General features: G+C 43.0%; 2 protein-coding genes across 2 annotated transcripts in view; both read right to left on the bottom strand.

The window, feature by feature from the left end:
- Window positions 1-1,487, bottom strand: part of PARP12 (poly(ADP-ribose) polymerase family member 12) — a 45,837-nt gene extending 44,350 nt beyond the window's left edge. The window contains exons 1-2 of the mRNA XM_058681312.1: window positions 1,198-1,487; window positions 524-975 (exon numbers count right to left, since the gene is read on the bottom strand). Of these exons, the coding sequence (XP_058537295.1) occupies window positions 524-975; window positions 1,198-1,350 (605 nt within the window). The 5' untranslated portion in view covers window positions 1,351-1,487. The remainder of the gene's footprint in view (window positions 1-523; window positions 976-1,197) is intronic.
- Window positions 1,488-12,491: 11,004 nt separating this feature from the next.
- KDM7A (lysine demethylase 7A) overlaps window positions 12,492-25,078 on the bottom strand; it is a 75,854-nt gene continuing 63,267 nt past the window's right edge. The window contains exons 15-20 of the mRNA XM_058654987.1: window positions 23,339-23,436; window positions 22,430-22,578; window positions 22,075-22,280; window positions 20,376-20,461; window positions 16,052-16,325; window positions 12,492-15,476 (exon numbers count right to left, since the gene is read on the bottom strand). Of these exons, the coding sequence (XP_058510970.1) occupies window positions 15,382-15,476; window positions 16,052-16,325; window positions 20,376-20,461; window positions 22,075-22,280; window positions 22,430-22,578; window positions 23,339-23,436 (908 nt within the window). The 3' untranslated portion in view covers window positions 12,492-15,381. The remainder of the gene's footprint in view (window positions 15,477-16,051; window positions 16,326-20,375; window positions 20,462-22,074; window positions 22,281-22,429; window positions 22,579-23,338; window positions 23,437-25,078) is intronic.

Here is a 25,078-nt window from a genome sequence, read left to right as displayed (position 1 = left end):
CAAGTGTTCACTCAAAAGAGGCAAGGGAGTAAACCAGCCAGGGCACAACAGGCAGTGCAAAGCAAAGGCGGCCATCAAGGAGGTGCCATCGCTGGCGAGCAGGCCCAGAGCAGTTCCCTGTGATTTCCTAGGGTGCTGGGAGGATAACCGGATGGGGGCTTGTAAATACCAATCGGGAGGTTTTCGGAGATTCCTTGCAGCGGCAGGTGGAGCAAGGCCTCGATGTGGGCGTCCAAGCTGGGGGCGTCACGGGGCTCCACCAGGTTGCCACTTCCCGCCACCGCTATGTTGCCAGTCGCAGCATCCCACCCACGGCCATCCTCACGGCATCCCACCCACGGCCATCCGCTCTCCATCCAAGCCACTCCCGGTCCCGGCAGAGTGTATCCTCGGGAATTCTTGGCCCAGTCTCAGGTACTCAGCAAGTGCTCAATGAAGTCCTCCTAAAGCAAAGCCAGGGAACGGGCCACCTAATCGCCGACCCACTCCCACCCGCCGTGGGCCCCAAGGCACGCTGCCTTACCCGGCCTTGAGGAACTTGCAGGTGCCATAGATCATGAACTTGCACAGATGCAGCTGTGCGCAGAGCCCCACGCAGGTGGACTTGGGGGACAGGTGCGTGCGGCACAGGCGCAGCGGGGAGACGGCCAGCACCACGCGCTCGAGGGCCGCCGCCCCGTCGGTGGAGGCGCCGGGCCGGGTCACCACCACGAAGCGCCCGCGCACCTGCAGCACCCGCTCCAGGCTGTCGCTGTCCATGCTCCGCAGCAAGTGCAGTCGCAACTCCGTCAGCTCTAAGGCGCCCCCGGCGGAGCACAGCGCCTGGGTCACCTCGCCCACCCCGGTGGTGGTGACCTGGGCCATGGCAGTGGCAGCGAGGGCGTCGATGAGACGGCGAGCGGGGCTGCCCTGAGCCGTCGAGTCCTGGCGCCCGACACACCCGCGGACCCGAGCCGCTCCCGAGAGGCGGAGACGCTGTGGCAGGAAACGAAACCGAAAGCCGCTAGCTCCGGCGGAGAGAAAACAAGCCACGGGGCCTCACCACGCCCCCGGGCCGCAGCTGAGCCGCCCGGCCACTTCCCCCTCAGGGCCCTCAGCTGGGAGCGCGCCCGCCTCCCGGCCCTCCCCGGCCTACAGGGAGCGCCTCAGCCGGGTATTGCGTGGGCGTCCCCGGACGTTCTAGAAAGTAGCTGGCACCTTCTGCGGGGCACCACCACGCGACGCCTTGGCCCAGACAGTAGCTGTGGGCACGGCCGGCGCCCGCTCGACCACCTCGAGAGCTCCCTCGCGCGCTCGTGGGCAGCGGCTTTGAGGAGTGGGCCTTGATGCCCGTCTCTGAGAGAGACCCATAAGGCACCTCAACCCAGCCGGCTTGCCTCGACGACCACCGGAAACTGAGGCAACGGCCGAGGACCCGCCCCCGGAACAAACGTTCCCGGTAGGTCCAGATCGGCTTATGGGGAGCGACTTGGTTTTCGAACATGAAAGGCTACATCCCTGAAAAAAAAAAAAGTCAATTAAAGACCATTAGAGCAAAGGGCTATCTCTCACTGCTGATGAAAAGCAAATGAGTTGTTAAACCCCACGGGGGTGAGGGGAATGAAAGTGATACAGGAATTCCTATCAATATTTTAAATGCACGCATGACCTTTGACCCAGCATTCGTTCTTGGAACCTTCCAGAAGAACTCAATAAGGTCTAGAAATGAGGGTTTGGTGGGACGGGGCTGTAAGGTGCTGGTGGTGATGTGGGCCATTGACGCAGCTGTCGCAAGCATGCCTTAAGTCTCTCGATGTGGAAGGACATAGGTGGATGAGGAGAAGCTGGCCGAGGACTCAGCGGAGAAATGCCGAGTCATGGTGGCAGGATGCTGTGAAGGCATGCGGAGAAAGCTCTGGAAACTTTGTAAACTCTACTTGTGGGGAGCAGATGGGGAAATACTAAGAAATTGGAGAAGTGAACCACAGAAAGGGTTGGGGGGGGAAGAATATGTATGATGTTTAACAGTAACTTAAAATGAATATAAAATCCAAACTAATATTACTACAAGAACATAAGATTTTTTATTTCTTTTTACTATTATCATTTTATGTTACAGTTCCATAGGCCCAGGGATTTCCCTTATCCTCTCCCCAAATCCTTCCTCCCTCAATTTGTTCCCCTATATCGTTACTGTAGTGTAGTTCATAAAGAACATAAAAGATTTCAAGTGTATGAGTAAGGACTAGACACTAACATGAATAAATGAAAATGGGTTAATTGCGATAAGGGATGATTTTCCTTTCAGATTTTCATTATAATTTCTAATGGTGAAAATGTTTTTAATTTAAAGTTTTAATTTTTTGTCTTTGTTACAGGGGCAAATGAATGGCAGGGCACTTTAGGAAGCCACTTAAAATGTTTACCTCCCACCTTGGAAAGCCTAGGTTTAAGTCCTGGCACTGCTTTTGATGCCAGCCACTCACAAATGCAGACACCGGGAATGCCAGCTCAAGAAGTTGGGTCCCTGTCACCTACCTACTGGCCCTGGGTTGAACCTGAGCTCCAGATGTTGCAGGTACTTGGAACATGAACCAGCAGATGGGAGATCTTTTTCCATCGTACATAATTGCAATCACACATAATTAACAATTAATAAAATAATAAATAAAATTAGATTTTAAAATAGAAAAAATCGCTTTGCCAGATAAATGGGAGACTGCTTTTCAACATAATTTGTTTTATTTTACATTCAAATAAATTTTAGTTATGTTTCAATACTTTTTAAAAAGATTTATTTTATTTTTATTGGAAAGGCACATTTACAGAGAGGAAAGAAGAAAGATTGTCCATCTGCTGCTTCACTCCCCAAATGGCCACAACAGCCAGAGCCAAACCAAGAGCCAGGAACTTCTTCTGGGTCTCCCACGTAGGTGCAAGGGCCTAAAGCTTTGGGTCATCCTCTACTGTTTTCCCAGGCCACATGCAGGGAGCTGAATAGGGTGGAGCAGTCAGGACCTGAATTGGCACCCACATGGGATCCTGACACTTGCAAGGATTTAGCCACTGAGCCATTGCACCAAGCCTTCAATACTATTTTGTGTAAAATGACATTTTTTAAAGAAAGAAAGGATGGACCTGGCATGATTGCTCAATTAACTAATCTGCCCTTTACAAGCACCAGGATCACATATGGGTACCAGGATCCCATATGGGTACCAGTTCATGTCCCAGATGCTCCACCTCCCATACAGCAACCTACTTTTGACCTGGGAAGACAGTGGGCCCGGCGCCGTGGCCTAGTGGCTAAAGTCCTCGCCCTGAACGCCCCGGGATCCTATATGGGCGCCAATTCTAATCCCGGCAGCTCCACTTCCCATCCAGCTCCCTGCTTGTCGCCTGGGAAAGCAGCTGAGGACAACCCAAAGCCTTGGGTTCCTGCACCCTTGTGGGAGACCTGGAGGAGGTTCCAGGTTCCTGGCTTCGGATCGGCGCGCACCGGCCGTTGCGCTCACTTGGGGAGTGAATCATCGGACGGAAGATCTTCCTCTCTGTCTCTCCTCTTCTATATATATCCGCCTTTCCAATAAAAATAATAAATCTTTAAAAAAAATGACCCAATTCCTTGAGATCCTGCACCAGGTGGGAGACCAAGAGGAGGCTCCTTGCTTCAGATTGGCTTGGTTCTGTTTGTGGTGGCCGTTTGGAGAGTGAACCAGCAGATGGAAGATCTTTGTCTCTCTTCTGTGTAAATCTGCCTTTCCAATGAAAATAAATAAACCTTAAAATTAACAAAGAAAAGAAAGGAAGGATGGTTTTAGTGAAAAATAGTAGATTGAGAACCCCAAAAAGTTTCCCTTCTATAAAAACAACTTTTAAAAACTTTGCAAATATCAAAATAAGCTTTTTCTGGAATGGGGAGCAGAGCTAAGACACAAACCCATTATGGAATGCAAGTGTTTCAGCTGGTATCGTAAGTGCCAGACCAAACACCTGCCTCAGGACTGGAGCTCTATCAAAGACTCATTCCCAAAGATCAGATTTATAGAGAACCGGAGAGAGAAAGATCTTCCATCTGCTGGTTCACTCCCCAAATAGCTGCAATGGCAGGAGCTGAGCCACTCTGAAGCCAGGAACCAGGAGCTTCTGAGTCTCCCACATAGGTGCAGGGTCCGAAGATGCTCATATGGGATCCTAGCTCTTGCAATGTGAAGATTTAGCCATTAAGCCATTGCACCAAACCCCACCCACCAACATTCATGAGATCCCGGGCTGGGAGTGGGCCTGGTAGGGGAACTTGGGATCTCCCATGCTAGGCTGGAGCTTCTGCTGGAGAACACCAGGGCTTGTGGGGAGGTCAGGCCAAGCTATAGTACCCATCATCTTATGAATGGTCTACGTCTAGGGCCAGGCTGGTCTTGGCCAGGCTGCAGCACACCCTGGCATGCACACAAGAGCCAGGATGGAGCATGGGCTGTGCTGGACTGGGCTGCAGCACCCAGTCACATGAGAGCCAGAACTGAGGTTGGGCTTGGCTTGGCCAGGCTGCAACCGTTGGCAAATGCCAAGACTATGGGTAGATCACACCAGGCTGAGTCAAATTATGGCACACACAGGGATGGAATGGGAATAGGCTTGGCAGGGGAACTTTGGGGAATTTCTCTGCTAGGCCGCAACTCTTGCTGTAGTCAAGTGTGAGAGCCGGGGCTAGGGATGGACTGGGCTGAGCAGGACTGCAGCAACTCTTGGCATACATGTGGGCTGGGTATGACAGTGAGCCAGACCAGGCTAGGCCCCAGCACCTGCTGGTGCCCACGAGAGCCAGACGGATGTGGGATGGAATGGGTTAAGCATCATCTGCTGATTCATATGAAAGGCAGGTCTGGGGTTAGGCCAGGCTGGACTATGCTGTAGCACTCACCAACCAAAAGCCAGAATGTGTGTGGGACAGTTGGGGTAGGCCACAGTACCTGCCACTGAATTCCAGGATTGGGGACTGGCCATGTCAGGCTGTTCTGCAGCACTTGCCATCACACACAAGATCCAGAGCTGGGAACCAACTTCCTAGGTAAACTTTGGGAACTACCCTGCATAACCACAGCTCCTGCTGCTGAGCAGTATATGAAAGCTGGGCCAGGCTGCTGCACCTGCCAGCAATAGCTGGTACTGGGGGTGGGCTGGGCTAAGCCAGGCTGTAACATCTGCTGGTGAAAGCCAAGACTGGGTCTGGGCCACAGCACTCACTGGCAAATGTCAGGACTTGGTGCAAATGCTAGATCCAAGGCTGAGATTCCAAGCCCTTCCAATGAAAAGAATTAATTCTTAAAAAGGTAATAATAAAGGGACCACTACCTAGGCCTGATCTCCAGGCCAGGGCACAGTCTTTAAAAATAAAAGAAAAAAAGTAATGATAACTTTCTCCCCATGTTCATGGTGATTGTGATATAAATAAGAAAATATTGAAAGTCTTGGGTAGAAAAATAGTAACAGTAATTACTACGGTGTTTATTGGACATGTTGGTGTTTCTGAGCACATTTTATTTTTTATATAAATTTATTCTTTTTAAGTTTTTTTTTACAGGAAAGGCAGATATACAGAGAGGAAGAACTTCCGTCTGCTGGTTCACTCCCCAAGTGCTGCAACAGCCAGAGCTGAGCTGATCCAAAGCCAGGAGCCAGGAACCTCTTCTGTGAGTATAGGGTCCCAAGGCTTTGGGCCATCTTCCACTGCCTTCCCAGGCCACAAGCAGGGGAGCTAGAAGGGAAATAGAGCAACTAGAATATGAACTGGCACCCACATGGGATTCTGGTGGTTGTAAGGTCAGGATTTAGCCACTAGGATGTTGCACCGGGCCCAAGTTTATTTTATTTTTGATGGTGTTTATATAATTGAGGATGCATGCCCATGTGGACCACAAATTAGGGTGGAGGAAGTGAAGATATAGGGAAAAATGGATGAGACAATTGCTTCCAATTTTTTTCTTCCTGTACCTGGGAGAAGTGAGGAGAGAAGTGGTCTAAGCTCATCAGTACCCAGGGATGTGAGACGACCACCTAATGTCATCTGGGATTCCTGATGTGGAGCATGTTCCAAGGGTACTGCTCAAGTGACTTCAATAGTTCTGAGATGTTACTGAAAACCTTCCAAAGTCTGTTGGCTGACATAGTCCACCCTAGAGTCTCCATTCACACAGATACTTGCTGTGGAAGCTTGGCCAGGAGAGTTGTCCAATTTGTTCCGCCCTCCATCCTCTGCCATGGTACTAGATGTCCTATGCAGGCCTCAGTGAGCTGTCATGTCCCCCGTGTGCATGTGGGCATGCCATCCACTGCACAGGCTTCAGCAACCAAAGAGGCCCAGCTCTGAGATACATGCATTCCAAAGTCAGACCACAGATCATGTGTTTTTCCCCATGGTTGGAGTTTTGAGTCCAGTGGTCCCATTGGATGAGTCATGAAAGAAATGTCACCTAAAGTGACCCCAGACCTGAGTCCTGTGTGTGCCAGTCAGTACAGGGTCCAGCTCAGCTCATCACCCACACCAGGCTACACACACACACACACTGGTGGCTGCAGTCACCCTATCAGAATCTGTCCCCAGCCCGATCTCATATGCAAACCAGCAGGTGCTGTGGCCCAGCCTAACCCTGCCCACTACACACTTGGCTCTCACGCACAGCAGCAGAAACTGCAGCCTAGTTAGTCTGACTCCCAATAACCCCCACCAGACCCGCCCCAAGCCCTGGTTCCTGCACATGTCAGTATCTGCAGGAAGCTGGTCTAATTAATCTCACCTCACATTTGAGTCTTGTACACATGGATGGGTGCTATAGCCTAGCTCAGCCAGCTAGACCCCACTATCCAGCCCACACGTATTCTGACAGGTGCTATTGCCTGTCCAGCCATGCCCACCCCCCACCCCAGTCCTCATGCTTATTGGTAGGAGCTGCAGCCCATCATCTGTGCCCACAGTTTCTCTACTTGGCCCACTCCCAGCCCCAGATCTTGTGCTTTCCAGGTGGTTCTGCAGTCTAGCCTGATAGGACTTGCCCCCATTTCTGGCACTTGCCAGCTGATGCTGCAATAAAGCCCAGCCAGCCTACACTTACTTTGGCTCATGGGTGTATCAGTGGATACAATTGCTTAGCCCAGCCTGGCTCTTCCCCTAATCCAGCTCACTTGTAGCCCGCAAGGTGTTGTAGCCTTGCTTAGCCCAGCCCTCATGCTCACCAGCAGAAGCAGTGGCCCAGCAGGGGAGCCCCTACAGCCCTCCCCCCCGAAGGCTCATCTCCCTGACCCGAGATCTTGCATGTGCTTGTGGGTGCTGTGGTCCAGGTTAGACAAGGTACACCTCACCTCAGCATTCACTTCCCAGCCAAGTGGACAATCTAAAGTCTGTTGAGTGACAGAAAACTAGAAGATATTTTCAGTCCCAAATGGGTGCTACTTACAAAGAAGTTGCAAGAACACAAACCATTCTAAAGGGCCATATGGTTCTTCCTTAACAATTAAAAACAGAAAATCCAGAAGACAAAGAATATCCTTAGTGTTTGATTAGAGATTAAAATTTGTTAACTTCCTAGCAGTGGTATGCATTCAGACATGGAATCCCTCCTCCCTGGGCCTTGGTGTCATCTGCAAAATGAAAAACATAGTACCTACCTCAATGGGTTGTTGTGCTGGAGAAATAAAACTATTCCTTGTATATAGCAAGAACCCAGATGAAACCAAGTAAAGCTCATGAAAGCTTCTGTTCCATAGCACAGGACCTGAGTCTTCCTACTCTAAGAGGAAGCATCTAGCATCAGTCTCCCACAATCTTCCTGATTGGTAGAAATACAAAAACCAGGCCGGAAGTTGAAGCAGAACAGGCTCTGATGATTATTTCATGGTGAGCAGATCAGCCTTAAGAAAAATAAACATCTCACAGACTCGAAATAATGTATGAATTTTATAAAAGGTCATTTGTGCAGATTCAGGCTTCAGAAAGCTGTCCAATAGCAAGTCAGTCAAAAGAAGGAGGGAGTGCAAACTGTTTTAGTGAGAGTGACAGCCTCTGTAGCAGCTGGCCAGAGGTGTCCGTGAGTGCCTAGGGATCCCTCTGCCTGCTCTCTGATCCTTCTGCTGGCCTAGTTTCCATGAACTCACATTTAGCGTCCCCAGCACAGTGGACCCTGGCTGCTTCCCTGCTGCCATTTAAGTGCTGCCACAGTGATCTTTCCTTCTCAGTCCGTGATTTCGCTCTTTCCCCCTCCAAGACAAGCACATACATCTTCACTGGCATCCCTGACCTATCAGACCCTGTGACCCAAAGTGACCTTTCTCCATGACCTTGTGCTGAAACTCTTCCTGCCTTTTTTGTCTCACATACACTCTTAGGACTTGGCTTTGCTCACTCCGGTAGCACTAGCCTGGAACTGGCTGGAACACAGCAGGAGGTAAGGACACATTTGTGGAATGCTTGGGTTGGGAGGGGTTCAAGGAGGAAGTCTGTTTGCCAAAAGGCACCTATACCCATTCTACTTCCCAATCTCAATTTGCCAACCACCCTTTTAGATTCTTTCAACAATTGCTCTTCCCTGGCAACATATCTAAATAAAATAACACCCAATCTTGAAAAACATTAAGTAGCAGAAGCTTAACAGGGTATCTCATATTCCCAAATAATTCTCCCATGATTCAGTAACCAGAAAAAGGGAACAGCAAGTCAGAATTAGATATAGAATTCAGATTTTTTTTCTTTCAAAGACACATTTTATACAACTTTCAACATTTATACTTTCAAACAAAATTAGCAAAGAAATACACCGAGCGCTAAAAAAAAATCAAAACAGAAGTAATACAATTTTAATTTCAATATCTTAAAGTACAGAAATTGGAAAGTAAGAATACCAAATACAACTTGAAACAAGTCACTTGTTCTCCCCTATAATAATCAATGTAAGCTACTTAAAGACTTACAAATTTAGAGTAAAACAGAAACAAAATAAATACTGTACACTTTCCCTGCCTGCAGGCAAAAGATGGGAAATACTGTTATGAGTCGGGAAAAAAAAATGCTCTTAAAGCTTCAGCATCCCTCTTCCTAGCCACACCCCGATTCCATCATCACACAGTGTGCTTCTGTATTCAAAGGACACGCAGGTGCACACACACTGGCTGCCTCTACAAACAGACGAGACACTACTCAGCAGACGCCCCACACAAGAAGGCTAACAGTCACCCTGGACCGTGGGCATAAAAATCAGTAAGGAAAGTCAGTCAGGCTAGCAAAACATTACTACAAAACTAGTAAATACCATAGCCAACAACTGTCCCCCTTTTAAATTTCACAGATTTAAAACCCCTAAAACCAATACTACCCCACCCTATCAACCACCCTCCAACACCCTCCCAAAAGGAAACTTGCTGAAGCACTGGTAAAGTTAGACATTTCACAGTAAATGTGAAAATTCATATTATATAACCTCTGAAAATGAACTGTTTCACCCTCTTTCCACAGCATGAGACTGTTATGGCTTCATTTATATTAAAAGTAGAAAAGTCTTTTCCATAAGGAAACGCAGTCTGCATGGATGCTCGTGCGTCTCCCGCTCAGTGCTATTCCACACCTAACAACTGCATGACTTGCTTCTGTAGTCAGAAGCTGTTTTTGGAAAACTTGAGGTTACAAGCTTTTGATTCAGTCTAACCATAAACTGTAAGGCCCTTAGTTTGGTTTAGGTTTCTTTTGCAAGATAAGATAACCTTGGGGTTCACTTGGCAAGTTACACCTCAGGTCCCTGACAATAATGTGGAAGTTACATGTATGCATTGTAAAAATAAAAGGTTTCTTATGATTCTCAGAGGGAAGAAATGATTCTAGGCAAGGAATCAACTCGTCACTCTATATTTCATTTAATGCTGGTAATTTTTTTTTTTTTACCAACCAAAATCCATCAAGGAAATACAAGAGTACATCTGGGCTGTTTCATTTCTGCAAAATATATTTTCTAGCACTTACAATTATTGTTCTGGTGAAAATTTTTGGGAGAAAATAGCTGACATTTTGCAAAGGAAATGGCCAAAAGAAAACTGAATGAAGATAAGTTTCGTCTTTATGACTAAGTTCCATTCATGACTGCTTGAGAAATAAAAATGAATTCAGAATGTCATAGGTCTTGCATAGGTAAACTACTTGGAGGTCAAGGGCTACGTGGTAGCCAGGTTTATTAGTGAAATAGTGCAGAGCAGATAAACTTGTTGGAAGAAATCACTGAATTGTTTCAAAAAGATTTCAACAAAAAAGTCATGTTGAACAGGTTAAGACAAAGCCTTAGGATACCAGAAGGGGCACCAAGGGTCAGAGGGAGAAGCTAAGGATATTTTAACAGAGAATTATTATTTACTCCTCTCTACTAAGGAGGGAAAAATGTTATAGCAGAATAAAATGAGTCAATCACAATAAGGTAGTTGTTTTGAAAAACAGGCATTTGCTTTTTTATATTACATTTTAAAATGCTTATGGGATGTCAAATATTTGCATTATGGCATGACATTTACTGAAAAGCAAGTTAAAAATAAAGGAAGAGTTTTTAAGTAAGGCTACAGGATTAATATTACAGCATGGTGGGCCCGGCGGCGTGGCCTAGCAGCTAAAGTCCTCGCCTTGAAAGCCCCGGGATCCCATATGGGTGCCGGTTCTAATCCCGGCAGCTCCACTTCCCATCCAGCTCCCTGCTTGTGGCCTGGGAAAGCAGCTGAGGACGGCCCAATGCATTAGGACACCACACCTGCGTGGGAGACCTGGAAGAGGTTCCAGGTTCCCAGCTTCGGATAGGCGCAGCATCGGCCCACTGCGCTCACTTGGGGAGTGAATCACCGGATGGAAGATCTTCCTCTCTGTCTCTCCTCCTCTGTGTTTATCTGGCTGTAATAAAATGAACAAATCTTTTAAAAAAATATTACAGCATGGTCTACAGCAACATAGTGAGTATAGGACTCATCCTCCTTTCATTCCATTGGACTTCCAGGAAGCACGTTAGCATCACTGACCACAGAGCAAGGACAGGCTGCCCAGTAGCGGCTGAGGAAGGAAGGTGTTCCCAGACACCTCTTCTACCAGGGATTCACTGGCCTTCTAGATTTACTATAACATTGTTCCCTAGGCTGAATATCTGACAGTGGATTTTCACAAGGCTGCTTTAGATAGGTATCTAGAATATCAAAATGTTTAGGCTCCCTTTAAGTAAGAAGCAATTAGTTTAACATATAAGGGGTGGGGGTAATGAATTGAAGACTTCTTTCATTTACTTAATATATTTATTCAAGGCCCACTCAATGTGGGAACTGAAAGTGCCTTCTGCTGTACTAGTCATGCAACTACTCTAACTCTTGGCAGAGTGCTCTTCTCACCACAATCAGCATCTTTTCAAACAGCACAATCTTTTCAGCTGAAGATGTGCAATGGAACGCCCTTCTTTCCTCTAGTACTGCTGGGGTTTTCCTCCTTACCCAGCAAGCTGCTCTTACCCAACTGACAGCCACTTTTGGTTCCCTCTTTCCTAACTACCTTGAGCTTCCCCCAGTTCCACAGCTGTGCCACTCGATCATTTTAATTCTGTGACTTATTTCCCTTTTATGGAGCAATACTATCCCAAATTTTTTGTGAAAAACCTAAGTCTATCTTTCAATTACTTTAAATCATCTTAATGTGTCTGAGGATAAACCTTCTTACTCTTTTATCCATATGTGGTCTCACTTCTTTTTCTTTCACTTCAAGTATGGCATCTGATTGTAATTCAGCACCTTGTTAGAGATTGTTCAGATTTTTTAAGTAGCTTGCCCTGGGCATATATTTGATATGCAACAGACTTCATGACTAATAGCAGTTTTCACCTAAAAATACATATATAAAGGTGCAATTATAATCAATTATAACTTAAGTAATGACAAATTTTCTGTAAGTATGAAATGCTAATAGATTAAAAAAGAATGCTTTTCTGTATGCTTTTCTTAACTAATTATAGTAAACATTTTTTAAGCCAAATTTACAAAGAGAACTAAGCGTCAAAGGAGTGGTAGAACATGACAGAGACCCAAATCTTCCATGCTATACCACACTTTTACATTAACACAACATTAAATTACTAAGTTTTGAGATGTTTCTTAAATTTTAAATAAGAATTCGTTGTTCCTTTACTTCCATTTTTATGTGGTATATCTCAACTGAAACTACAAGGCATGCTGTTTTTTATGAATGGGCCAGCTCTTCTACAGTTTCCTTAAAGGTGAAAATAATGCTAACGTCTTAGAAAAGATGCCTTTAAAGGCAGAGACTATGCGGTAACTTTACATCCCCTACAGTTCTAAAGGGTGCATGGGCACAAGGTAGATGTTGGGTAGATACCTTGCTGGTTTCAGATGAGCAGATACAGTAGAGTACATAGAAAAGGTAATAATTAGGATTAACAAACAGAATAGTATTCAAGTCAAATATTTACTGATAAAGATGGGCTTGCTTCTTCTGTGAGTTGATGAGTTCAGTCAGAATCTTCAATTTTATATACTTCAAAAGTGAATTTCATAAAGTTCAATATATTCCTAGGGTACTGAGCTACTATTAAACTGCCAGACTTGAATTGTTTATATCATTCATCAATACTGGAGAGCTTACTATATTATGTGACATTGAGAATTACAGGTTAGGAGTCAACTATTTGAATTAACACAGAAAAATTACTATTTACTACTACTATTATTAAAATTTTATATGTTAAATCCTAATTCTCAATTTTATATACTTGTATTCACTTACAATAACTAAATGCTCTCACCAATGTAGTCTTGCCTAAGTTGTGGTATCTGTAAGATAGTGTTGTTTATAAATGTGACAGGGGAAAGTTAGAAGTTTGTCAGTTTTTGTGGAGTTCAAATACTGGCAACAACTAGCTTACAGTTCAGCCATGTCCAAGAGATAAGGGATGGATCAGTCAGACTTTGTAAGAGAGTGGCTGAAAGCTCACCAATTCAGAAAGAGATACATGCTACTGTAATAGTGGTTATTATATTGCCTTGATCAAAGTTTTGGAACTTAGCCAGTTAATGGACAAAAGCTGGCAAAAATGAATGCACATACCTTCAGTTAAAAAAAAAAATCCCACATATTAGCTATTCAAATTAGTATTTTTTTGGCCTAGGGAAACAGAGGGGATACTAATCATATATTAATTCATAAAAAGCAAACTTGCTTTTATGGCTGAAATAGTAATTAAAAATTCTTGAAGCTATGAGAAATTTTTAATGAAAAAATCCACATCATGATGGAAATAGGAAAGAAAATTATAGTTATTATTTCTTAAAGTGAAAAAGCAGCACATGTACAATAGTACTATAATGGAGTCTACAGAAACCAAGACATCACAGTAACAGATTGTGCAGAAAGGTGGGGGAAGCAGTCAAAACCAGATTGTGCATCTTGAGGTAAGATGACCAGTCAATGGCTGCCTGTGCCCATCTTCACACTAGTTTTGGCATAGTATAGACAAGGTTTAAGTAGGCCATACAGATACTGAGGAGTCCATAGAAATTCTTCCCAATACCCAGTTAAGATTCAGACTTTGGACCAGTGTCTCTGGACCAAAAAAGGCTTAATTCACTAAGCTATTTAATATATACCCCATGAAATATTGGAATGGAAACTGTAAAAAATAATGCTTTTTTGAAAATACAAATTTAAATACAATTGTGAAAGAAGATGGTATAGATATTTTTCTTAGCAATTCAAGTGATATTTTAATACAGAAGGGAAAATCCTATTACTGTACTGAGTTAAAAAAAAAAAAAGAATTCACACTATGGCCCTATTTCTTCTCCATAAAAATAAATTTAGCCTATTTGCCTATATTTTCTCTGTATGAATTTGTAAAATGCTCTGTTGTGAGACTTGTGAATATTTCCAGCGTACTCCTAGAAATCATTTATCTTTATGGCAGGGCAGAGGAAAGGGGAATTACAGGCAACTGAAAACTGGCATTCAGTAAAAATTGAACACATAGTAGATAAGTGATTACCTTAACATTCAATCAGCTATTTAACTCTAAACTGTACTGGTCAGGTCAGGAGAGATGGAAGAAACTACAAAAAAGCACCCCTTTTACTCCAAATCCATCTCTTAGATAATTCTTTAGAAGATTAAGAAATAAGCACACACAGAGAAGATCTACTTCAACATGCTTGCTTCTATACAACTTAATATAGTATGATTCTATTATATTAATGCTTATTATGCAGATTTGAACATCATAAGTCAAATCATATTTTCCAACAAATTAGGTATAGAGAATCGAAGCGCCATGAGAGAACCCCTGCAGTGGGTGTCAGTATGGTCACCTGACACCAGCAATACGAAGAAGGCCCTATATAGTTACAAATGTATTTGGAAAAACTATAAACATGACAAATTAAACCAAACTTATAATACTTTTCCCATAAGTAGGAAACAGATATTAAAGCTGTTCTCTTTGGGACCTAGATATCATCAGCAGAAATGAAAATGCAAGAAGCCTATTTTCTTTATACTTACAAGAAAACCACAATTTCAAATAAAATGAGAAATGAATTTTATGGAGTTCTTACATATTTGCTATGAAAATGTTTCCCTGCAAAGAGAAGAGTGTTGTTGGGTCATCACAAAACAATGGGGAGTGTGGAGGGGGTGGGATATAAGGTAATCAACCTGGATAACAGTATGCACCTTGGATGTTAGCAAAAGCGAAGCTAATAGCTTATAAAAAACACATGAAATATATAAAATAAAATGATTTTCATATACATCTTAATTTAAAATAATTAATGCATCAAATCCCTGTTTAAGACTTTAACCTGAATATCAAATTGAAGAGTCCCGACTAGTTACTGTTACCGGGGTTCTTCCCCACATGTAACACACACACTATCAAAAATAATTTAAAAACCTTCACATTCTTAAATCTAAATTAGTGAGATATTTCTCCAGAAATCTTCCAAATAAATAGCTTTAAAAAAGAAAGAATTTAAAAGCTGTTAATTTTTAAAAAAAAAAATCTGTTCAATAAATTATTGATAATTCTTTACCCTACTACTGAATAAATCAAGACACTATCAACAACAAAATGAAATTCAAGCCCTGACAAGAGACCCTTTTCAGTTCAAGGTCTCCTTTTAAGGTTTAACCCTCTTTCTTCCTCTCCCCCACCAGGTCCAAAAGGTTATTGCTGAGTGGGTGTGGCACAGTGAAAATGCAGCATCAGGTTCATTCTGTCCTTCGGGCAATATTCTTACTGTACACACAAACTGCTCCAGGCAGGGGCACAGCGGGAGCTCCAGGCTCCTGCACCCCAAGACTGGTCTCCGAAGGAAAGGACGGCTACCACAGCAGCTCCATCACACAAAGAAACGTGCGTGGCCATTTCTGTTCAACTTGAGGATCTTCCCAAGACGTTGTTTGGCTGTTGCCATTCCTTTTTTTGGACGCTTACCTATAAAATATCATCAACAGTGTGAACAGCAATGAAGAGCACATTTGACAGCACCAGAAGACTGAATCAGAGCTCCATGGCAAGCATTCTTTGTAACTATTCTGAAAGGGCGAGAACTAAAAACCCTTCTACCTTATCACACCAGGGTTAGGGCCAAACTCCTTTCCAAGACCTATAGCAACCTCCAGCAGTTTGATCTCTGCTTAGCTCTTCAGCATGAGCTTTCATGTCCTGCATCAAACGATGCTTCAGCAAAAACACGATCCAGCAAACAAACTTCTCCATGATTTCTTTACCATCCCACGCCTATGTCCACCCTTCGCACCCTGGGTGATGGTCTCTCCTGTCTATTCTTTTACTTTCCCAGCCTGCCTGGCTAACCCTTACCATCTTTTTCAGGTTGTACCTTCTTTGAGTCCTCAGAGTGACCTAGGTATTCCTCCTGGGTTCCACCATCACCATGTTGTCTAAACGCACTGGATAATGAATGCCATGAATTCATATACTAGCTAAACTGCCACTACTCCTGTCACACACAGTCAAAAACAGATTTAATTTACAAATGTGTAAGTTACCTTTAGTTGCCTGGTTGCTGATGGGTGGTGGGTTTGATGCAGGTCTCTTGGTGGGGTGCAGGGGCACTGAAAAAGAAGTTTCACCAACGGGCCTTTCTGGGCTTAGACTGCCAGTGTTTATCTGGCATGCCCCTGAAACCACGCTTGAATTCTGCATATATTTTCCATTCTGAAAGCTTGAGCCACTGCTGTCCATGAAATTCCTACTTTGTACCTTCTGACTAATTTCTGATGAACCTTCCTTCTTTACACATTTCTGGCTTCTACCTAAATCCTGAAAAAGAAAAGTAATGATGCTGAGTTTTCACGGTTTAGGATAAAGGAGGTATGTAGGCTCTCTGTGCATTAGCAAAGTCAAAAGAGAGGAAATAAACTCTGAATTTTGGATTTCTTATTATGTTTTAACCGCAGATGACAATTCCTTCATGCTGGCCATTTCTGTCCATAAACCTAATAGCTCTAGAGGAGTCAGGTTTTGAAGTTATATCATAATTTAAGTCAAAAAGAAAAAGAAAATAATTTAAATAGGCTAAAAGTCCATTTGCCATTCCACCCAGCAAGCTATGAAGAGAACTCAAGGTGAGAGCCACAGACCAGTCACGGCTTTCCAGCATGTCATAGCTCCCATGTAACCTCTCATGTTATAACATACTGGTTTTTTGGTTTTTCTTTTTAAGAACCAATTTTAAAAAGTGGCACCTTGGGCCCAGCACAATAGCGGACTGGTTAAAGTCCTCGCCTTGAATGCACCAGGATCCTATAGGGCTGCTAGTTCTAATCCTGGCTGCCCTGCTTCCTATCCAGCTCCCTGCCTGTGGCCTGGGGAATTAGTCGGGGATGGCCCAAAGCTTTGGGACCCTGCACCCATTTGGGAGATCCAGAAGAAGCTCCTGACTCCTGACTTCGGATTGGCGCGCACCGGCTGTTGCGGTCACTTGGGGAGTGAATCATCGGACAGAAGATCTTCCTCTCTGTCTCTCCTGCTCTCTGTGTATCTGCCTTTCCAATAAAAACAAATAAATCTTAAAGAAAAAAAAAAGTGGTACCTCCATTGCATTTACTTGAGAAAAAATCCCTAGAGTCACAGCTCTAAGTCTGATTTCCTTTAAACTACTTTTCTTTTCCCCTCAGACTACTAACGAGTTAACTTTTAGGAAGCAAAAAATGCTAGTGATTATTGAATCTTGAGTCTTTCAGTGGCTCATGACCAACATTAAAAAGAGAAAGAACTAGGAATCAGTACTGTGGGATAGAGGGCAAAACCATCACCTGTAGTGCTGACATCTCATATAGGCACAGGTTCAAATCCTGACTGCTCCATTTCTGATCCAGCTCCCTGCTACTGCCCACACGCTTGGGCCCCTGCACTCACATGGGAGACTTGAAAGAAGCTCCTGACTTCTGATTTCAGATCAGCTCAGCTCCGGCCATTGCAGCCAACTGGCAAGTGAACCAGCAGATGGAGGATCTTTCTCTCTGACTCTCCTTCTCTGTGAATCTACCTTTCCAATAAAAATAAGTAAATCTTTTAAAAAATAAGTGAACAAACTAAGGTTCAATGATTAGCAAGACTGCCCCAAGGAAAATTGAATTTATTTTTCCTGTGATACAGATAAGTATTATAATGACATTTCAAATCATAGCAGTTGGTTCCTCCTGCTAATTTAAAACAAATTTGTGCTTAATACTGTTATTCACACTCCTGATCATGACAGATATATCTCATATTCATAATTAAAACTAGTTTCATGAATCATTACTCTTAATAGCTAGTCTAGTTCTTTCAATTAGTTAGTTATTTCAAATTTAATTTTTTTGTAAGGCAAAATTACAGAGGATGTGACGGGTCTTCTATCTGCTGGTTCACTCCTCAAATGGCTGCAATGATTATAGCTTAGTCAGTCTGAAACCAGGAGCCAGGAGCTTCGTCTGAGTCTCCCATGTGAGTGCAGGGTCCCAAGGCTTTGGGCCGTCCTCGACTGCTTTCCCAGGCCACAAGCAGGGAGCTGGATGGGAAGTGGAGCTGCCGGAACACAAACCAGCACCCTGATGTGATACCACACTTGGAGGTAGAGGCTTAGCCAGTTGATCTATCATGCCAGACCCAATAGGTTACTTTTAATACTAAATTTTATAATGTTAATAATAAGTGATAAAATTAATGACTGATTACAATTTATGAGGTACTATAAAAGCACATAATAAAAAAAGAATTATAAAGTTAAGAATTTTCTTATTTAACATTTCACTTTGGAACACACCTTTTTGAAAAAAAAATTTATGTATTTTTATTGCAAAGTCAGATATACAGAGAGGAGGAGAGACAGAGAGGAAGATCTTCCACCTGATGACTCACTCCCCAAGTGACCGCAACGGCCACAGCTGAGCCAATCCGAAGCCAGGAGCCTGGAGCTTCTTCTGGATCTCCCAAATGGGTGCAGGGTCCCAAAGCTTTGGGCCGTCCTCAACTGCTTTCCCAGGCCACAGGCAGGGAACTAGATGGGAAGCGAGGCCGCCAGAATTAGAACCAGCACCCGTATGGGATCCCTGCGCATTCAAGGCAAGGACTTTAACTGCTAGGCTAATGTGCCAGGCCTAGAATATACCTTCTTTTTAAAGAGCTTACACCCACGAAATATCCAGTGCTGTAGTACACAAGATTAAGCTGCCACCTGCAATGCTGGCATCCTATGTCAGAGTACCAGTTTCAGTCCTGCCTGCTCTGCTTCCACTCTGGCTCCCTGCTTTGCTCCCGGGAAACAGGAAGCAGATGATGCAAGTACTTGGGCCCCTGCTAATCACTTAGGAAACCAGAATGGAATTCCTTGTCCAGACCTGATTGCTGGATGGTATAACCCCCATCTCTCTCTCCCTCTCTCTCTGCCCTTCTGCCTTTCAAAAAAATAAGTCCTTGAAGAAGCCTGACTCCTTTCTTTTCCTGTAGAAGTAACTGCATAATATTTAGAAGATACAGAGGAGCCAAATAAAGAAAATAGAACACATTCATAATTCCATTAGTCAGAGATGCATGGGAATGTTCTATCTGTACAGAACACCCTTGAAGGCTGAACAACCAGTGAACACCCTCGAAGGCTGAACAGCCAGTGAAAAACCCAAAAGCACAATCTAGAGGTCCCTTTCACTTCTGCAGAAGTCTCTGAGCAGTACATGAAAGCTTTATTCACAAGACATTTTCCCCTCACTTCCTTTTTAAAAAGACCACTAATGTCTCCCCCCCCCACACACACTTATTCTTCCTCCCTTCAATAAATATTTCTTTACACTAGAAAGATTTCCTTTTTTTCTTATGTATGCTTGGGTTCGGGCAGGTTTTGGTGCCCTGCTCTGTACAAAAGAATTGTGATTCTTGGGCTGCCATTGTCTCAAGTCTCAGTTTGGTCCTGCTAGCAAAGTGTTGGTTTAAAAAAAAAGTGCTACTTTCGGGTCGGCATGATAGCCTAGTGGCTAGATCCTCACCTTGCATGTGTCAAGATCCCATGAGGGCACTGATTCGTGTCCCAGCTGCTCCACTTCCCTTCCAGCTCCCTGCTTGTGGCATGGGAAAGCAGTGGAGGATGGCACAACGTCTTTGGACCCTGCACCTGGGTGGGACCCTGGAAGAACCTCCTGGCTTCTTTCCCTCTGTCTTTCCTTCTCCCTGTAAATCTGCCTTTCTAATAAAAAGTAAATAAATCTTAGAAATCTTTCAAAATGTTACTTGCAGTCCATTTGGTTTGGGGTAGGTATAAAAATGCTGTAGCTTAACATTTAGTATCTTCTAGTATCTACTATCTCCTCTTGGAGCAATCCTTAAACTGGAGTCAGTAGATAGTAAACAGTGAGTAAACTGGAGAAACAGTGAAATAAACTATGAGAAAATGCAAGCAAAACCCAATTTATATTTATGATGACCATCTTTTTATTAGGAGAATCTAGAATTTCTATCAAACTCTCCAAAGAAATTTAATATCTAAAAATGTTAAAAAAAAAAAAGCTTCAGAAAGTAAAAAGAAATTCTCAAGGTTATCCTTCCTCTCGTGTGTCTCATTCCAACCAAACAGAACCCAGGTGTCAGAAGCCAGTCGTTTTAACTGCATGCACGAAAGTGTTATTCTCATTTAGGTGACATTCTCTCCATAAGCCTTGCTTCAACTATTCTATCAGAATTTCTAAACATGGACAGTTGTTCAAATATGCATTTAATTTTAATGTTTGGGCTTTCTAGATCTAGTAGCTGATAATCAATTGAATTTTTTAAAGAAAGAAAAATGCAGAGTTATGACAAGTCTAAATATCCCTTTAATAGTTTCAAACCTGAATATACCTGAGGATTAAATCTGGAAGTTGTATCAAACTGTTTAATCCAGGAAGAAGTCCGTAAGTCCTGCTCTTCAGTCTTGACATGGTATCCTAAAGAAAAGTTTAATTAAATTGTTTTTGTACAATTTATCTTAAAGAACAAAAGTAGCCCAATGTTAAAAGCCAAAGACAAATTTATATTAACATTTTAAAATTATGCTAATCGTTAACTCTTCATTTATTCACCTTCAGTTTTTCTCACAACCTAACAATTTAATTCTTTCCTCTGACTGTTTTTCTACTACAATCCTTTTAAAGATCTACAAATAGTATGGCCAACTGTTGTAGCTATAAAAATCCAATGCAGTGTACTCTTTCTAAACATGTCATATTCCCCATCTAGAAGAAAAGAAGATATTTGCCTCAATTTTGCAGTATTCCCATAAAACTTTTATTTTCAAGTGACCAAAGAAACTTCAGTAAGACAAAATGGCATAGCTGACACACAGACAAACCCAGATTTGAACCTAAGTTCTTCTCTTGCCAGTATAACTTTTAACAAATTACTTAACATAGCTCTCTGAACTTCAGTTTCCTTTTGTATGTATGCAAAAAAATCGGGAACCACATGGTCCTAGGTTCGGATTCTGACAGCACTAAATAATAGCTATTAAATGTGAGCAAATTAAACATTACTAAATCTTACTTTATTTATCTGTCAAGTGGAAGTGGTTATCTATACCATAAGTGTGACTTCCAGAACACCGTAAGTAAATGGTTGCCAAGCTCCTAATACACAGTTGGCAATATGGAGAAGGGACAGAACTGTCATACAGACATTTGTTTTAATACAGTGCCATCTTCTGCCCACTGCTGCTCAGCCTTTTCCCTCTAAAGTCACAGAAGGACACACTAACATTACAAGTGAATTCCTTCCCCTTTTCCTAATGCTCCCTTGTTAGGTAGATGAAAAAAATATCCTCAATTAGAAACAGTTCAAGGCCAGTTTTCCCTCTCCTAAAACAAAAACAGGTTGATTGTTCAGGCTTTGCTGACCATTTGAGACACCACAACATTCTTTCCACTCCAATCAACTATTGGTGAAAGGGAAATAATACTGTTTTTTAAAGATCAATGGCAGCGGGCCCGGCGGCGTGGCCTAGCGGCTAAAGTCCTCGCCTTGGAGGCCCCGGGATCCCATGTGGGCGCCGGTTCTAATCCTGGCAGCTCCACTTCCCATCCTGCTCCCTGCTTGTGGCCTGGGAAAGCAGTCAAGGACGGCCCAATGCATTGGGACACTGCACCCGCGTGGGAGACCCGGAGGAGGTTCCAGGTTCCCGGCTTCGGATCGGCGCGCACCGGCCCGTTGCGGCTCACTTGGGGAGTGAATCATCGGACGGAAGATCTTCCTCTCTGTCTCTCCTCCTCTCTGTATATCTGGCTGTAATGAAATGAATAAATCTTTAAAAAAAAAAAAAAAAAAAAGATCAATGGCAGTACCATGCCAGTGATCACAATTCTCAATTCTTGGTAATTTACATTTCCATTTTACATGACTAATCAGGATTATGAATTCTTTGATCAATATTCTTAACATCACTTCCAACTAAAGATGTGTAACCAACAGTGCTTATTGATCATCTCTCACGGAAACTGTGGCTAGAGAGCTATTATGCTGGGGGTTCTATGCTACTTTTTAAAGACTGGTTAGTTCCATTTCTTACCACATTCCACTGGTCTGCTGTAGTGATAGGACTGCCTAACTTCATGGTTACTGCTGTGGCAGCTGGGATCCTGGAGAGACTGTTTGTCTCTACTGTTGTCTGTGCTTTGCACCTGCATTTGTAAACAAGTGGGATAGTGCAATCCTGCCATGGACAGCATGCCCTGAATAGCTTCTTCCTCTGTGCTCGTCGAGGTAGGACATTCCCTAGAGCAGATAATCCAGAAAAGATAAGTCTCGTTTTGTTTTTTTTTTCCTGATGAAATTCTGGTAAAATTTAAAATTAAACAAAAGAAAAAGAAATGTACAGTATTTATACCACAACATAATATGAATACTAACATCAGCAGACTGACCTTCTACTTGGAATTTCACTTCTAGATGGCTTCTGGCTCTTCTGAAGGAAGCTCCTCATCACACTGGATTCTTCCCTAAAGGCTGACGTTATTTCCTGTTTCTTTTCATCACCTGAACTTTCAGACTCTTCAGTGGTAAAATTATTTTTCTGAAATAATTGAAAATTATATAAGAAATTGATCCCAAGCTTATAAAAACGAATTTAAAAAGACTATCCACCTAGGAAAAGTTAGAATCTTTTTTTTCTCTTTTTGAAGATTGATGTATTGATTTGAAAGGCAGAGTTACAGAGAGAGAGGGCAAAGCAGAGACCTTCCACTGCACTCCCCAAATGGCTATACAAGACCAAGATGAAGCAAAACAACCAGGAGCTTCATCTGGATGTCCAATTTGAGTGCAAGAGCCCAAGGGCTTGGGAAATCCTTCACTGTTTTTTTCCCAAGGCATCAGCAATGAGTTGGATCAGAAGTGCAACAGCTGGGACTTGAACTGATGTACATACGGGATGCCAGTGCTGCAGAGGGCAATTTAACTTGTGGTGCCACAGAGTCAGAATCTTAATTATCATGGGAGTATTTCTGTATTTCACGTGAGAAGGTGAAAAACTCTAGTAACTACAGTAACATACTACCTTAATGAATAACTCAAGAATAAGAAGAGAAATGTAAGAACAGAAAGAGAAGTATCTCCTACTATCTTTCCAAGATCACAGAAAAGCTATGTTTCTCGAATGTGAACGGTTACACGGTGGTGGGTGTATATAAGGGCTAGTAAGAAGGATCCTGGGCTACTGAGGAAGAGACACAAGTTCTGAGGGGAGCTGTCGTTTGCTTTCCTCTCACATGATGGACACATGAGCGCTCATTCTTCCATGAAATGATGTGCAAGCCACAGGGTTTCAGGCATACCAGTGCAGTGCAATCGGGGCCAGAGTCTTCTGAGTCAGAAATATCAGAATATTCCGATGATCTATTCCTGAGTTCTGATTTCACACTTGAAAAAAACCCTGAGGAAAAAAGAAAAGGAGAGAAAAAGAGAAAGGCGTTAGGAATTTCGGAACCAGGGGCAGATGTTTAGCACAGTACTACCCAGTGGAGTGCCTGGCTTGCTAACCCTGCTCTGCTGCTGATTCCAGCTTCTAGCTAAGGCAGACCTGCGGAGGCTGCAGTGAGGGCCCAGGGATTACACTCCCACCACGCACGCTGCAAGGCCTGGACCAAGCTCCCAGATGCAGCCTCCGTCCACCTTTGACCACCTCGGGACTTTGGGGAGTCAAAGCCAGAGCTTTCTCACTCCTGTGCTCTCTCTCTCTCTTTCTTCTCAAATTAAGTATCTATCTGAACAAGGTGACAAGTTCATCTCGAAAGTCTACCCACCTTTGTGATGCTTCTCAGCTGTCCTGATCTCATCCTAGGTTTTTGCCATTTTTCCTTTCCCCATTGCTTTCTCCCCAGTCTTTCTCTAAAATTGACCAAGATACAGACTAAACTATACTTATAAAAGTTTCTGTATTTATTAAATGAGCTTTCCTTATTTGAGTTAACTTTTTTTCATTTCTTTCCCCCCCCAAAAAAAACCCTCCAAAACTCAAATTTCCTACAAGATGTTTTTCACGTATTTCTTTTACAAGTTCTCCATAGAAAACAAAACAGTAACTCTTTTAAGCCTGAAAGCATCCACATAGCCAGTGAGTTCAACAACGTTACAGATGGATTTAATACCGCGTTTCTCCTCTAAGTGTCACTGCCACATAGCACTTGTTTGGTGAATTTGTTGATTAACTGCCTATTTTCCCGGCATGTAAACTAAAGCAGAGTCACCAACTATATCAATATCAGATTTATCTGGAATTGCATGTATTCAACACGAATTAAATAATATCAGTTATCTGAAACATTTAATTATAAAGTACTAGAATATTGAAATATGGCTGTGAGACAAAAACAAAAAAATTTTATTGCTGCTTTACTTCACTAATGCCTGCAATGGCTAAGGGTGGGCCAGGCCAAAGTCAGGAATTCCATTTCAGTCTTCGACATAGGTGGCAGACCCAACTATTTAGACTGCTACTTATGTGTGTCCCAAGGTGCACATTAGCAGAAGCAGAGCCAGAACTTGAACCCACGCCCCGGGATAGGGCATATGGGCAGTCCCAAGCTATGTCTTAATTGCTGGGCAAAATACTTGCCCCATATTTCAACTATGTTTTTAAAATAGAAGGGCATAGAGAGGTTCCAAAAAAAATGTTCAAACATTTCATAGAAAGAGCTCAAGGAGGAGCCATGACTACTTTACTCCTTCTAATTTACTTGGTAATAACTAATAAAGAATTCAGTAGAGGCAGGCTTTCTTATCAATAAGCAATCAAATAAAACTATGTAGTATATGGATTTCTAATACTTTTAGATCAACTTTTTGTCTTCTTATTCAGACGAGATCAGGCACGTTCAGGGTGGTATGGCCGTAAACTGTTTTCTTATTCAGAAAACCATACACACGGTAGTAAAAAAATCATCTTTGAAATTGGATTACACTGGAAACTTTCATTATCAGACTTTCTATTCTGCCTCCATGGGCTTCCACGCCACTCAAATTTAAAACTGTCTCGATGAGAGTATCACCGCCCCACACATTCCCATCACAAGCAA

The sequence above is a fragment of the Ochotona princeps genome, chromosome 25 (genome assembly GCF_030435755.1).
Source record: "Ochotona princeps isolate mOchPri1 chromosome 25, mOchPri1.hap1, whole genome shotgun sequence".
NCBI classification, from domain to species: Eukaryota; Metazoa; Chordata; class Mammalia; order Lagomorpha; family Ochotonidae; genus Ochotona; species Ochotona princeps.
This window is presented reverse-complemented; position numbering and strand designations above follow the sequence as displayed.